Source organism: Pocillopora verrucosa, chromosome 6 (genome assembly GCF_036669915.1).
Source record: "Pocillopora verrucosa isolate sample1 chromosome 6, ASM3666991v2, whole genome shotgun sequence".
Taxonomy (NCBI): Eukaryota; Metazoa; Cnidaria; class Anthozoa; order Scleractinia; family Pocilloporidae; genus Pocillopora; species Pocillopora verrucosa.
The window spans coordinates 21214160-21228434 of record NC_089317.1 but is presented as its reverse complement, the minus strand read 5'-3'; the positions used below and the strand labels follow the sequence as shown (position 1 = coordinate 21228434).

The window sequence follows — 14275 nt, the reverse complement described above, 5'->3', positions numbered from 1 at the left end:
TGTTATGGCAAACAATACCCACTAATTGACTCCAACTCGACTTCAACTCGAATCCGGCCTTTGACCGGATTTTCCCCTCAATAAAGGATTAGAGAAAAGGAGAAAGAAAGAAAGAAGGTAGCGAGGTTAATTAAGAAAAGCAAATAATCAATCTCTCTTGGAAGATGATTTTTAAACGTCGAGGTCAGTCGTAAACTACGAGCAGTCCTTCTTTTCGGCGAGGTCCGTAACGCGTGTGAAAAAAAAAGTCAGTGAAAAAAAAAAATGATGTTAGCGCATTGCCTGGGAGTGAGGTGCACTGAAATTATTCACCCTTTACACCCTAACATCAGTAAGCACTTTCTCCATACTGTTCTCTGTTTAATTCCTAAGGAGCTGACAAGGAGAATTTGTTTGACAATCAAGAGCTTTTTTGGTTGGTGATCATTTCCTTTATTCTCGTGACCTTAATGTTTGATTCAGAGGTGATATTGTAAGGAGAAATTAGAAGCTGGTCACTCTTCAGGTTTAAAGGGTTAATAATGGTGATTGAACTGGGGTGGAGGGCAGTTTGGTTTGAAATCATACGAGTGATTTCAACATTGAATGAGTGCGCCGCGTAAGTTTAATTTCAAATCGCAAGTATGATCTCAGACCGCAATTGCACGGTACGCGTACGAAGTTCAGTTACCACTTTATTACTTCCATTTAGAAATCGCAAAATTCAGTCGCTCAAATACAGGATTTTTGGAGTGTAGAAATAGTTTAATGATTTAGTACTGAGCTGGTTGAAAAAAAGTTGCAATGTTGTTTTTTATTTTTCCCTAACGTAAATGGTTTTTCTCTAAAAGCCTGGAAATCAGCTTGGTTTCTGTGTGATGGTGAAGGTTTCTCATTTGCTGGGAAAAATTGTGAATTAGAGCAAAAAAAAAGATGCAATTCGGGAATAATCTGCAATAATGAGAGCTTACCGGATTGCAGGAATCACTGGTTATTTCAAAATGGATGTAATAATTTTTCCTAATTGAACTGAAAACTATTTAGTTTTTTAATGCATTCAAGTGTGTCAAATATTTTATAATTGGGTGGAAAAAAATTAATAACAATCTGCCTCCAGCTGGGAGAGAATTTTTTTCGAACTGGAATAATTTTCTGGCATTAAAGACTACAACTGTTTTTTGGTTCCAAGAAATTTCTGATGAAAGAACTTTTCAAGCATTAAAATATGTTTAAATTTTTCTTCCTAAAGAAATTCTTCTTCGCTTGAACGAGACAGCTGGTGAATAGAGTGTAATTACCTTTTTTGGGAGGAGTCTGAGAATGAGTATGTGAAAAAAGAGGACATGTTGGAAAAAAAAAGAACGTATGCTGGTTAATTCTGCGCCGGATAAGTCTCGCGGCGAAGCCCTTTAATCAAAATTTGAACCACTGACTATTCTCCCTAAGAACTTGCTAATTTTTTAGAGGGTAGAAATAAAATATTAAGTGTATTTTACAACATAAGACATCTTCTAGTCAGCATTTCCACGAACTCACTAGTGTCACTGATTTCTCGATGTGATCCTGCATCAGCGTGCGAATATCAAAATCTGAAAGCACGTGGAAAGTTTGGAGTTTTACCCGTGGTCGAGAACAACGACAAGCATTTCGAGTTGATCAATCAATTGTTTTAACATTTTAAACACAGTATTTAAATATTTTAAAGAGAAATTTCTTCTGCTTCACTTCAATGTTAACACAATTCATCAGCTTGCACAACGTTAAACTGTAACACGCTCGTGCAGTTGACTGTTAATACACGATCTAATTGTGTCATTAAGAACACGCTCGAATACGAGTGGTACGTTTTCTAAATTCGCAGTCGCTGAGGTTCCACTCCTCTCCTTTCAAGGACATTTACAGTATCTGTGTTTCCTTTTGCCCATTAACCTTTAAATTACAATTAGTTCGAAACCATGACGTGATCATTTCATATCTTTTTTGGATAAAACTGCTCTGGAAAATCTACAGGTCAAGAAAATTAAATGTGAAGGTGATATCGTTCCCTGATCCACAATCCTCTTTGTTTGCAAACCATAAAGCTCTGGTCAAACCCGTTACTTTCAATTTGCGCAGAATCTCGTTTCTCGTTGCATTTCTGTTTTTGTTTGATTTACCAGCTAATCAAAGTTGAGGAGAAATTCTGGATTTGACCAGAGTCTCCTTCACCCGTTCCACTGGACAAAGGTTACGAAGGCTCTAGAAGCGAGTTTGGGGTAGAGGCAGTTCTAGGGCATTGGCGTCTTGACACGTTTACTATATCTGTGCGTGAGAGGACTACGCAGCTTGGGTTCTCTCTTCTTGTAATGTTCGTTGAAATCCAGTCTAAAGCTGAGGAACCTCAAGCTGACATCTTGGTGACTAGTGAGCATCATAAGAAACTGTTGAACCATATCCTGGAAGAAAAGAATATTACAATCAGTGTTAATATCTCAGATAGGCGCATTCCACACAGAGGAATTTTCAATTGAGAGTTGGAAGTAATCCGGGATTGGTTTGTTTTTGCTTTACTTCGCTCTGTGATTGGTCCTGAAAAAATCGTGCCACTCTCTCCACCAATCAGATGCAAAATCAAAACCGCTTTCCCACGCCCCAAGCAGTTTGTTTGTTTTCACTCTGAGCTCTCATTGGTTAATGTTGGTGTAAACTTTTGCCCTGATTTTGGTCGCTGGGATGACTTTGGTTTTAGTTTTTCGACACCCAATTGACTACTGCTCTATTGGCCAATCAGAACGAAGGAGAATTCTACCAGGAGCCAATGAGAACCAAAAGAAAAAAAAAAAGAAAAAAAAAAAGAAAAAAAAAAAGAAAAAAAACTGTCTAGAGCGCATGCTTACCTTTCTCTGCACCAATCACAGGGCGAAGTAATGCAAAATTATTGCAGTACCGTATCGTTTTTGACACTTGTCTTAAAATTGCTCTGGAGGAAGTGAACTATCATTATGGATTAAAAAAGACTCGCAGTTTCAAATAGGCGCTAATCTATATTTTCACAGTAATCGTAACCTCACCTGGTAAGACTTAGACAGAACTTTTAGTTGAGCTCGAGTATCTGGAATAATGTTATCTACAAACTTCACGGATCGCTTCCTCTCCTCTTCTTCGTCCCATTCCGTCAAACCCCACTCTCCCTGCTCGAAGGAAAATCAAACATACGCTTTAGAAACTCTACCTGTATAACTGAGTAAAACTTATATCATTAAGCTATCCTTCATCAATCCCTTAACCTTTTAACTCCCAAAAGTGATTGACATCAATCTTCTTCCTATGATACCATACATTATTCAGCAAACAGGTGATGAGAATTTTAAAATTTATCACGTAAAGGCTACTATCTTGATCTAGCACCAGGTTCGCATAACTGATTTACAAGGAAATGCGTAGCAGCTAGAGAGGAGAATTAACAATCTCATCTTAGGAGTTAAAGGGTTAACCGTTTAATCCCTAAGATACTAAGATTTTATTTCTACTCACACTACCACCCCCGAAACAAACGTTCAGGCCAAAAGAATAAGAGAAATGACCACCAACTAAAGACGCTCTCGATTGCTTAACAAATTCTCCTTGTCAGTAACATAGGAATAGTACAGAGAATAGTACGGAAAATATCCATCCTATGGGGGGGGGGGGGGGTGGTAAAGGAATAAACCGTCCTCACATCAATTCTTTTATGGCCAAGGTCTGATTACTACTTCTTCTTTCTCAGTTTCGCTATTTAACGTTTTCTTGCAAATTTATTGAGAGGTATTTCATGATTATTTTATCTGACTTTTTCACGACAGCAGCCTCTTGTCGATTAACTGATCCATAATTAATTTTCAGGATTCGTTTTTAGTGAATCAATCATCGATGTTGTCATAGGACTTAACATATTAATTTCTTCAGGAAGTTTGGCAGTTAAGGGAAACAAAGCACGATCTGACCTCATCGGTTCGCAGTTCCACAGCTTTTTCCAATCTCTGCCGTGACTGTAGTTCAGCGGTTGCAGCAGAAAAGAAAGACTCTTGAGCATTCTGGAACTGGATGATTAAATCAAAGATTGTCCGCAGTTGGGTCAACATCGGCTGTGGAGAAATGAAAGGTGATAAACCTTGAGCACATGAAATGAAAACGGTGAAAATAGTTCAAAATAGTAAAATTCTCAAGATGAAGAAAGGTGTTGACATTTTAACAAATAGATTTCCTGTTCTGCAATAGAGGACAGATGACTTCAAAAACCAATCAAAACTCGGGCGCCGTGTTTTCCCGCGCTTTTGACAGCTTCGTCGGTTTGATCAGTTCTCATTGGCTCTTGAAGGTATTTACCTTTATCCTGATTGGCTGTTGTGATAACTTTAGTTTTGGTTTTACAACACTCAACCGAAAAGTGCTCTATACAATCCACGAAGAACTTAATAACTTACTCTTGACTCGGCGTCTAAAAGGCAGCGGTTGAGAACCTGGTCCAGAAATGTTTCATGTGCAGCAATAATATGATCCAAATCACTGGCTTCTGCTACTTGTTTCTTCAGGTCTGCCCAGCAACATTCCAAAACCTGAATACAATAGACAAGAAAGATGTCATACTTCAGTCTTTGTCCCTTAATGTACAGTACGTGAAAGGTTGGCCAGACGGTAGAGGGAAACACATCGCTAGCGCGCTGGATTCCGGTGCTACACCTAACCAGGTCATTGTGTTGTGTTCTTGGGCGAGACACTTTAATCTCTCATTGCTCCCTCGCCTACCAGGTCACCGGCGAACCGTCAACGAAACCAAGCAAAATTCTGAGGGTGAAGGTAACCTTGGGAAGGACTGGCTTCCCATCCAGGGAGGGGAAAGGTAGAAATTCTCCTGGCCGTCTCATGACTTGAGCAACGCGGACCCCTCGCTGGACTTCTGACTGAACCCAACTAGCTAATCGGTTAGGTGCGGGGGAAAAGCAATTGGACGAGGAAAGAGGGGGAGGGATAACAGTGCGCCATATTTGTGTACCTCAAATGTGATATAATATTGCATCTGATGAATAAAATGAATCATCTCTGTCCCCATCATGTGGCACATGTGAAGAATGGGGGATACTTCTGTTGGTCAAAATAAAAATGAAAATAGTCAAGTGTGTTGAAGAAATACAGACAACACATTATAAATTTTGTGAAAGGCAATAATAATAATATCAAAGCGCAAAAACAGAACGGTAAACCAACAGGATATCTGTACTTGAATAAGCTTTGAGATCGAAAAGTCTCAAGTTTTACTTTTACCTACGTTTGTCTCCTGTACACATTTCTATGAATTTTTCAATTTTCTTTCGCTAATTTTGCCAGACAGCGGTTGTTTTGTTATGTTTAACTTTGAAACTTTGCGCAGGAAATTGTCGCACGGCCGGCTAGAATAGACCCACTCGCGCACGCCCGACGTTTGACTACTGTGTTGAAAAGAATTCTGAACAAACTTCTGAGAAACCAAAGAAGTGTCTTCAGTTCCTATTAGTGTTTCTAATGGAAGCAGCTTTGCATTGAATAGTTACTGTATCGAAGAAACAAATTACCTGGCAACGATTTTAACATCTTGCGATTTGTCATCTGTTGTTTCCACATTTCAGTCAAACAGTATTCCATTCTCTTTGCTCTCCACAGAAAATTGAAGATCCTTAGATAGTGGATCATGCACTCTGGCGTGAAAACCTGAAATTGCATCGCGCTAAATGTCACGTACTCTTAACTTGCTGCGAAAAACAAACAAAAAAAACAAAACGAAAACAAAACGAAGACAAAAACAGAAACAGAAACAAACAAAAACAAAAACGTAAGCGAAAACAATAATAAAAACAAAACAAAATTATTGATAAACACAAATCATCATACACACGGAGCAGGTCAGAAGACAAATTATCATTTAAATTAAATATCTACATAAGTTTGAATGCAGGGAACATAGGGAGTTTCTTCCTAACTCTAGAATAATTTGAAACTTTTGCCATGATAACTATCAAAAGTAGAGTACATAAATGATCCCAAACGCATCGACACAATTAATATACTGAGTGTTGCCATGGTTGCAAACAATACAGGGCGCGCGGAGGCTGGAATCGTAGCGGGAAATTTTATGGGAGTATTACATAGTGTAGTAACCAACCACAAATTCAACCAAATCTTTTTGAGAAGAATGAACAATACAATACAACGAATTTTCGCCCCGAAAATTCGCCACATAGAACGAATTTTCGCTCGAAATTTCGAGTCGCATTTACGCCATCAAGGAATTTGTCGCCGAAAGTGCGAGCCGTTCAAAACAATACATGCCTCGAAAATTCGCGGAAATGTCGTCGAAGATTCGTTTCGGTCAAGAATTCGTCGAAAAGCCACAAATTTCGTCGACAGGTGTTTGCATTACTTTTGCACAATACTGTAGGTCGCTTGCATTTTTCCCGTGCTTTAGGCACTTTGGTTGTTTTTCCTTTGAATTCTCATTGGCTTTTCAAAGAATTTTCCTTCGTTCGAATTTACCATTGTGATTACTTTGGTTTGGTTTTACGACCCTCAATCAAAAAGTTCTCCATGATGATGAATTGTTACTGCAAGATAACAAAGGGGGTGGGGAACTTTTTAACAGCGCAGTTTACTTACAGTACTGATTGGCCCATCAACATGATAATCCAGACTAAATACATCCCAGCCAGTGTCTCCAGGAGACACCTGAAAATTAAGAAAAAAGGAGAAGAAAATGAGCCTGAAGGGAAGCATTTGAACAGTCAAGCCAAGCAAGAAATGGATCAATGTCAGTATCTGAGCACCTACAACCCTACCTGCTCCCCCAGGCCAACAACAGTCAACTGATAACAAGTTAAGGTTGGTTTAGGGAAGGAGAAGATGGGCATTTTCTCAGGTACGGATATTGATTCCTGAGAATAATGGATGCGTGAATGCACAAACAAATGGATAGGCAGTGATGAAATTAAAAAAAAAAACTTAAACACGAGGATTACAGTTTTTCCCAACAGTTGCTAATCAGGTGTAAGATTTGTCCTAAATCTAGATCATGTTTTGAGGATTGGCATGCTCACATGTACAAATTTAACCACAGACCACAGATAAATTTACACTCAAAGATTTAAACGAAACAATCTACCTAATAGCTGAGTAGATACAAAAACTAAATGGTCTGGAATCTACATCAAAAGGTCTCAGCTAGGCTCTAGACATGCTGTGATCTTCAGAAAGACAATTCACTATCACAAAGCCTCTATCTGCCTAAGAGTTTGAATAAGGGAAATCTGATGAAACACTGGGTGCCAACTCTGTTACAGAAACTGGGACAAACACTGACAGGATAGGTCACCTGGCTTCTACACTGACTTTGACTTTTAGCCATTTCTGGTATTTCAATACTTTGGAGGCTAAAAGATCTTCTGGAATTGAAGGTCAGCTCTTTGTAACCCTGTAATTTTTGGGTGCCTTACCTCAAGCAGTCGACAGTCCAGGCGTTCAATAATCTCAGGGTCTGCATACTGTGCATTGGTAGCTCTGATGGCAGTCTCCAGCACACCTGTCAAATTGTGCATGTAAAGTGTACTGGCTGCCTTGGCTAAGTCAGACCTATAGGGAGACAAATATAATCAATGTTTCATCAAACAATTTTGAGAGTAAATCAAAATAAACCAACTACAAATAATTATAAAACAATATCATATGCAAAAAGCTTACTCAAGAAGATCCATAAGATGCCTGATAAAGTCTCCTTGTCCCAGAAGAAGATAAAGTCGAAGGGCCTATGTTGTGCATCAGAGTAAAACAAAGATAATTGTATCCCAACAGGTAACCCTTTTGTTTCATTAATTAACATTTAACTTACTAACATTTGATTTGATAATTAACCCCCTGATTGACATGTGAATGGCGTAATCGCTAAGTAAGTTGATCTTCAGTTGAAAAGGAATGACACCTTCCCATTAAAGTGTTCTGAAACTATTTTTTTTTCAGCTTGATCTGCTGACCTGTTTTGCTGACCTGCTACATAAACTGGAATAGTTTTGATTGGATAGCACTGGTTAGAAATTTGTTTTGTGACCAGTTGGATTTTGAGAATTGTAATTACATTTTTCCTGCATGCAATTTCAAGAATCGCTCACTAAATTAGATCTCTAATGAATCGTGTATTATTTATCATAGATCACAAAATTCAAGACTATATGATTCTGTGTCCAGTCATTACTTCTGAGAACCAATTTTTCCCAGACCACCTTTCATTTCAGCTCCCATTGTTTATTTATTAGTGGGTTAAAGTATTCCTCACCCTTAAATGATCAAGGAACTTGTACTTGGAAAAGAAAATCTCCAGCAGTCTTTTGCTTGTTACCCTGTAGGCTGTGTCCACTGTTTCCTCAAGGGCCGTTCCTCCAAACTCTTCATCAGCTGTTAATTGGGCTGTAGCTAAAAAAGAAAGCAAAACACTCTGTCAAATTGAGAAAACTGAGTAACCTCATCACTTGGTTCAGCCACATTTAACAACTTACCGGCATTTTTTTTTTCTGTTCAACATGGAGCCCAAAGAAATGTTCGAAATGGAAAAGACCTACATTTACAAGTCCTCATTTGCTACTAAAATAAAAACTTTATGGCCAAATTGTAACTGAAATTTAAAGCAAGCTTGAGAGCAATCTTTTTCTTTGGATGCCAAGTCTTTGGCATAGTCATCCTGGATCACCACAAATGACAAAAGTCCAGAAACTTCAGAAGGATGTTGTAATACATATCAATAAACTTAACTATGCCCCAGCAGATCAGAATGCTTACAGAGGTAGAGAGGATTTGAATATGTACCTGATGCTTCTTGTGACCTGCCGTACTCTAGAGCTTTCTCATCTTCTCCGCTGATTGGGCTTCGATCTTGACAAACACATCGGATGAAGTTGATAGACTTTCCAATGTTTAGAATCTTAGGATAAATGAAATGACATTTCCTTAACTCATCACAATTACTTGATATTCTTGAACAATTCATGGCTTAATGGAGTGCTTCCTTTTTTGCGTATAGCCTCAGTGCCCCACTGCCATCATGGTGTGCTAGGATACAGTATGTTGTTACCAGATTTTCATGGCTTCAATCCAAGTTAACACTTTTGTGACTTTAAACTTCTAAACTTTAGTAACATTTGCTAGTTCATGACATCTATGCGAATTTAATTGTATGTCTATCATTTGCATTGAAACATACCTTTGTTCCAAGTTCCATTGAAATGAATGAGGGCAACATTGGTTTTCTGATACTGTACTTCTCATACCACAGACGGTCATCTTTAGTGTCGTAGTCCACAGCAACAAAGAACTAGAAAAATGTGAATGGAGGGCTTTAACCCCTTAACTCCCATAAGCGATTAACCTGTAACTTCTCCCTGTAATATCCACTCAATAGCCAGCAAACAGGTAATGAGAATAATCAAACTTATCAGGTAAAAGTTATTATCTTGATCTAACACCAAATTCTTGTTACTAACTTGCAAGGAAATGCGTATCAGCTAGAGGGGAGAATTAACAATCAGATCCTGGGAGTTCAAGGGTTAAGAAATCATAGCAGATAATATTATTTAACTGTTTTTAACAACTGCATGGCTAAGTGGAGGTTAGGTGCCTAAGACATCCAGGGGATTCCACTATTGGCAGCCAGCTCTTAGATGGAAACTGCTCCTGTGGCTAGCAAATCCTTGCAGCCCAGCAATGAGCCCCCACATAGGAAAGGGAAACAGGCACCCGTCACACTGAATAAACAGTGGAAAGAGGGAGGAAAGGGAAGGGGACTACTGCTGGACAATGAGCTTTTACTCTAGGCGTGAAATTTCACCTAATACAGGTGCCAATATGACTAAATTTTTCACTTTGGCAAACAAATCCTGAAAATTAGCTGCCAAATTGGCAACTAGAATACTTCATCATAACCCTACCTAGAGGTATAGTGAATTAATAAGATTTGCAAAGATAAATCTGTGGCAAACTTCCTTGTTAAGTTTGTTTTTCAAAACAAGTTTAGTCCTAGTGAGATGCAAATACTAATAACTAACCCTGCTTGCTTGAGCAGTAGCTTGGTCTGTACTCTTACAACCTTGAGCCAATTTTGCCCTGTACAGCCCTTAGGCTCTGCTAGTAAATGCATGTAGTTGATATAAATTATTGCCTGCTACATGTAGTTACTAAAGAGTACTTACTTCATTATACAAATCATCTAGTTCACCCTCATAAATCCACCTGTCAAGAATAAGACGGATTGGACGGGCAACCTGAAAAAGAGAAAGATTTATTATCTTTTGAAACTTTCTATGTCATACTTCAAATCTAGAGGTTTGAGTTTAACAACTGTGTGTTATGCCTCGGTCAATCCTCACACATGGTACTTTCAGCAACCATGATTTGGTTTGATTTGATTTGTGGAAATAAGATTTTCATGGATGAAGAAGTAACTAAGGTAAAATGGGTGTATTAAATTAAATTCTTTTAGAAGGAAATTGTATAAGAGCAGGTATTTTATACATGAATTCTTCTTGCATTCTGATTGTCTGGGTGAGTGAAGTCTTGAGAAGGACTGTTGTCAGTAGTAGTGACTGACATTTCAATAACTTGAGCAGGAATCACCATCAGATTCAGTCAAGTGTTATAAGTCCAGTTTGTGTTAACTGATTGATCAGTTTAACTGTGATATAATTAGGTATGAGACTCTATTAGTGTAAGCTGATCATGATTGGTTGGTTTGGATCTATTGGTAAAGTGAGGTCATACTGTTGGGTTCCTTTGTAAAGTAAATGGAGCAAATAATTCACTTGTATGGAAACAACTGTTGAAGGAAGTCTGTTCTAAGTTAGTGAACCAGCTTTCAAAAGTCACCTGTGCGATCAGATAACTTTGGAGTGGGTAGTTACTTTTTAATTACATGCAAAATTAAACTAAAATTTTCATAGAAAACATTAACAAAGTTGCTCCTTATGCTAAATAATCTACAGCTGTACCAAGAAGGCTAAATTCACTGTACATGCATACATACCAAATTAAGGGTGTGTCTGACAAGTGACTTGACAAAGGGATCACCATGTTGCATGTTAGAGTGAAGTGCTGATAATAAAGCTCCACCTTTCTTGCCTGTGAATGGAATTCAGTACTTAACCTTGCGACTAGAATCTAGTTCTCTATACAACATTACCCCTTGATAACACAGAAGAATATCAGTTTTATACTTTGTGACATCCCTTGAACTGTGATCACTACTCTTAAAATAAGTTTTAATATTGATATGTGAACAAGAAACAGTCCTTAGGGACTTGCTGACTGCTTCTTACAGGTGACAACATTTTTGGTCTACAAAGAATTTCTATGCAATTTTTCCAATAATGTTCATCCCTGCAAAAAAAAGTTTTGGCTCTAAACTCTTACCTTTACAAGCATCAACTAATGCAGCAAGAGTCCTCAGCCTCATCAGAGGGTCATATGTCCACACCATCAGTCGGCGAAGGGTCAAACTTCCACTAGCACCTTCCCCCACAAACCCTGCATCACCGACCTGATGCTGCCCCTCAAGAACAGCCAATAGTCTGTAGTATTCTGTGAGTTCCTGCTGCAGTGCTGCACAGAAGCTCTGACCAACCAAACCCATAGCTTTGTCACCTGCATGAGCATCTAAATACTTGCGAATCTTGCGGAAGAGCCAGCCAAGCTCAGCTAGCTTGTTAACAAGATCCCTAACAGCTTTGGGAACTCCAAGTTTAGAATCGATGCGGTAGGCATCATTAGTTTGGTCAAGCTTGATCACTTTTCCTTCAATTCCTTGAAAGATGTAGATTATCTCTCGAAGAAGGGCAGCTTCAGATACTTCATGTGATGCTGAATATAAAAAAATATTTTTTTCCATCTAAGGGTGAGCAAGTACAAAAATATTGAAACAAAAGCAATATTAAGGGTTCCAAGATTGTTTCCCTCTTAGCCCTTTAACCCTTAAGAGTAACTAGCATCTAATTTCTCTTAACAATAAAATTATCATCCCTGTTAAGGTTTGATTCAGCACTTATATGGAGTGAACTAATAAAACAACGGTTTTTCATTTGTTGCACTGATATTGATTCCATACCAAGAAAGAGTAGAACTTACTATTGTGGGTATCATTCCCGTAACTCATGAATTGCAACACACTGCCAGTTCCAGGTGTAAAACCTGGTTGTCCATTGATGGACACCTTATTCTGTGTCACACTGAGTGACTGCACCACAAGGCTTGCCAAGCGAGAACCATCGTTTTCCTGATGTGTTCTTTTGTCATCTGCAAAATGCACTGAGGGAGTTGGTCCAAGGTTTGGAGCAAATGATGATGGTGTAGGGGTAGGACCAGATGACCTTGATGGAATGCTACTGATGCCACTGCTGCTGCTAGTAGCATGAGTCAGGGACAAAACACCAGGAGTATGTCTAGAAGCAGCAAGTGATGGATGTGCCGACACAGCAGGGGTGGATGTCTGGTAGGTCGGAAGCCCTTGACCAAAGAAGGATGGTACTCCTGCAGACTACAAAGAATCACTCTCACTAACATTACACACAGTCATACAATGTTGCAACATCAAACCTGATCTACCAGCATAACAACTTAAAAGAGAAAATAAACTGAAATACTGTGATTTAGGTCTCTAGTTCTGCTTGGCCGAGATATTCTCAAGGGTTACCTCCTTGAAAATGAACACTGAAGCTTGACATTGCTTCTTGTTTGCTTATAAAAGACTTTCTCTATGGTGTCCTTCTCAATCTTTCACTAATGAAGTAGAGTCCATATGATCTTATAAGGATTACGCTGCATTAACAAGGCTGCTCACATTTCTTGGTGAGGAAGCACTGTGAAAATAACATGTCCAAATCAAGCAGGCAAGGACCACCAGACTTTTAACATTTTAACTCCCATAAGAGACCAAGACATAATTTTTCCTTACAATATCAATTGATTATCAAGCAGACAACTTATGAGGAAAGTGGAAAATATCAACTGAGGGATCATCACTTGATCCAACAACAAACCACAGAACAAACTTTATAAGAAATATATGACAAACAGTCAGGAAGAATTTCATTAAGATATTGGCAGCAAAAGGGTTAAGTCTCTACAAATGATTAATCTACTTAATAATGTACATGAAAAAATTATGCACTTCTGATTGACTGAAAATGAGTGCATTTTCATGTAACACAAGTGTAAAGTTATAAGACCAGAGCTCATTACAAACAGCGTGCACATGCTTTCAAAATTTCATCTGTCTTGACTTTTCTGCAATGTTTTTACATGTACATTATTTACAAGTAATGACATGATTTCTCCTGCAATTTGATTTAATAATAAGACTACAAACTGCACTTACCCTAAAGGCTCAAGCAATTTTGTTGTCTTTGAAAAATTCACTCATGCTTATTAACACCAAATTTCCCTCGAAATCATGTTATTACCTATACTTACAAGATAAGTTACTCCTTTTTACCTGACCATGTGACTGATCACTAGAGGAATTTTCACTGACACTCAGTAAGAAGTAAAGGATGGCCCATCTGTTTTGAAGAACAGGCTGAAAACAATAATAAAACAGCAAGTGGTATAAAATAAGGATGAGTCAATACCTGTTTATTTAATTAACACTTTAAGATACTATGAAATCATAGGTGGATGTGTCAGTCACATGGTCTGCTTAACCAAATACAAGGTCATCTTGCATTGTACACAGTCATTGTTGTTCAGTACTCTTTGGTTTGATCAACCACAACAAATAAAATATTTCAATCAATATAAACCCCTATTAAAAACTGGTAAGTTATTTGTGGGTGACTGCTCAGTGCCTTTCACCATGACCAGAAGAATACAGGCCACATGCAATGTTGCTGGCTTTGTCACTTCTCCCATGTATCAACATTGGTATTGGTATTGTTTAATCCCCAGTTTGAACCCAAGAGTGACAGTTAATGGTAATGAAGGGGTAATTTAGTAATTTAACATAAATTGGCCAACATAATTTGAGTTTCAAAGCTGTTGTTTCAAGCATTTCAACTCTTCACTGTGCCCAATTTAAGAACACAGCACCACAGTTTAAAAACTTACCCCCTTTATTCAGTTTGCAATGAAGTCTTATTGCCTAGGTAAGAGTAGTTTGGAAAACAATTATTGACAGGAACAGAGACTAATGTTTCAACAGCCTGAGAGAAAGTCATTTTCAGAGTCAACTAGGGAGTTTTACGTCATTTGAGTGTTGTAAGTCGGGTTCATGAAGACTTAT

General features: G+C 38.3%; 1 protein-coding gene across 1 annotated transcript in view; it reads right to left on the bottom strand.

Moving 5' to 3' along the window:
- Positions 1 to 1353: 1353 nt before the first annotated feature.
- The window catches only part of LOC131776371 (gamma-tubulin complex component 3 homolog), a 14150-nt gene continuing 1228 nt past the window's right edge, over positions 1354 to 14275 (bottom strand). Inside the window, exons 5-21 of the mRNA XM_059092546.2 lie at positions 13490 to 13573; positions 12124 to 12532; positions 11413 to 11859; positions 11027 to 11121; positions 10197 to 10268; positions 9212 to 9322; positions 8818 to 8932; positions 8291 to 8427; positions 7702 to 7766; positions 7458 to 7593; positions 6625 to 6693; positions 5547 to 5682; positions 4991 to 5079; positions 4422 to 4553; positions 3942 to 4082; positions 3030 to 3149; positions 1354 to 2414 (exon numbers count right to left, since the gene is read on the bottom strand). Of these exons, the coding sequence (XP_058948529.2) occupies positions 2247 to 2414; positions 3030 to 3149; positions 3942 to 4082; positions 4422 to 4553; positions 4991 to 5079; positions 5547 to 5682; positions 6625 to 6693; positions 7458 to 7593; positions 7702 to 7766; positions 8291 to 8427; positions 8818 to 8932; positions 9212 to 9322; positions 10197 to 10268; positions 11027 to 11121; positions 11413 to 11859; positions 12124 to 12532; positions 13490 to 13573 (2526 nt within the window). The 3' untranslated portion in view covers positions 1354 to 2246. The remainder of the gene's footprint in view (positions 2415 to 3029; positions 3150 to 3941; positions 4083 to 4421; positions 4554 to 4990; positions 5080 to 5546; positions 5683 to 6624; positions 6694 to 7457; positions 7594 to 7701; positions 7767 to 8290; positions 8428 to 8817; positions 8933 to 9211; positions 9323 to 10196; positions 10269 to 11026; positions 11122 to 11412; positions 11860 to 12123; positions 12533 to 13489; positions 13574 to 14275) is intronic.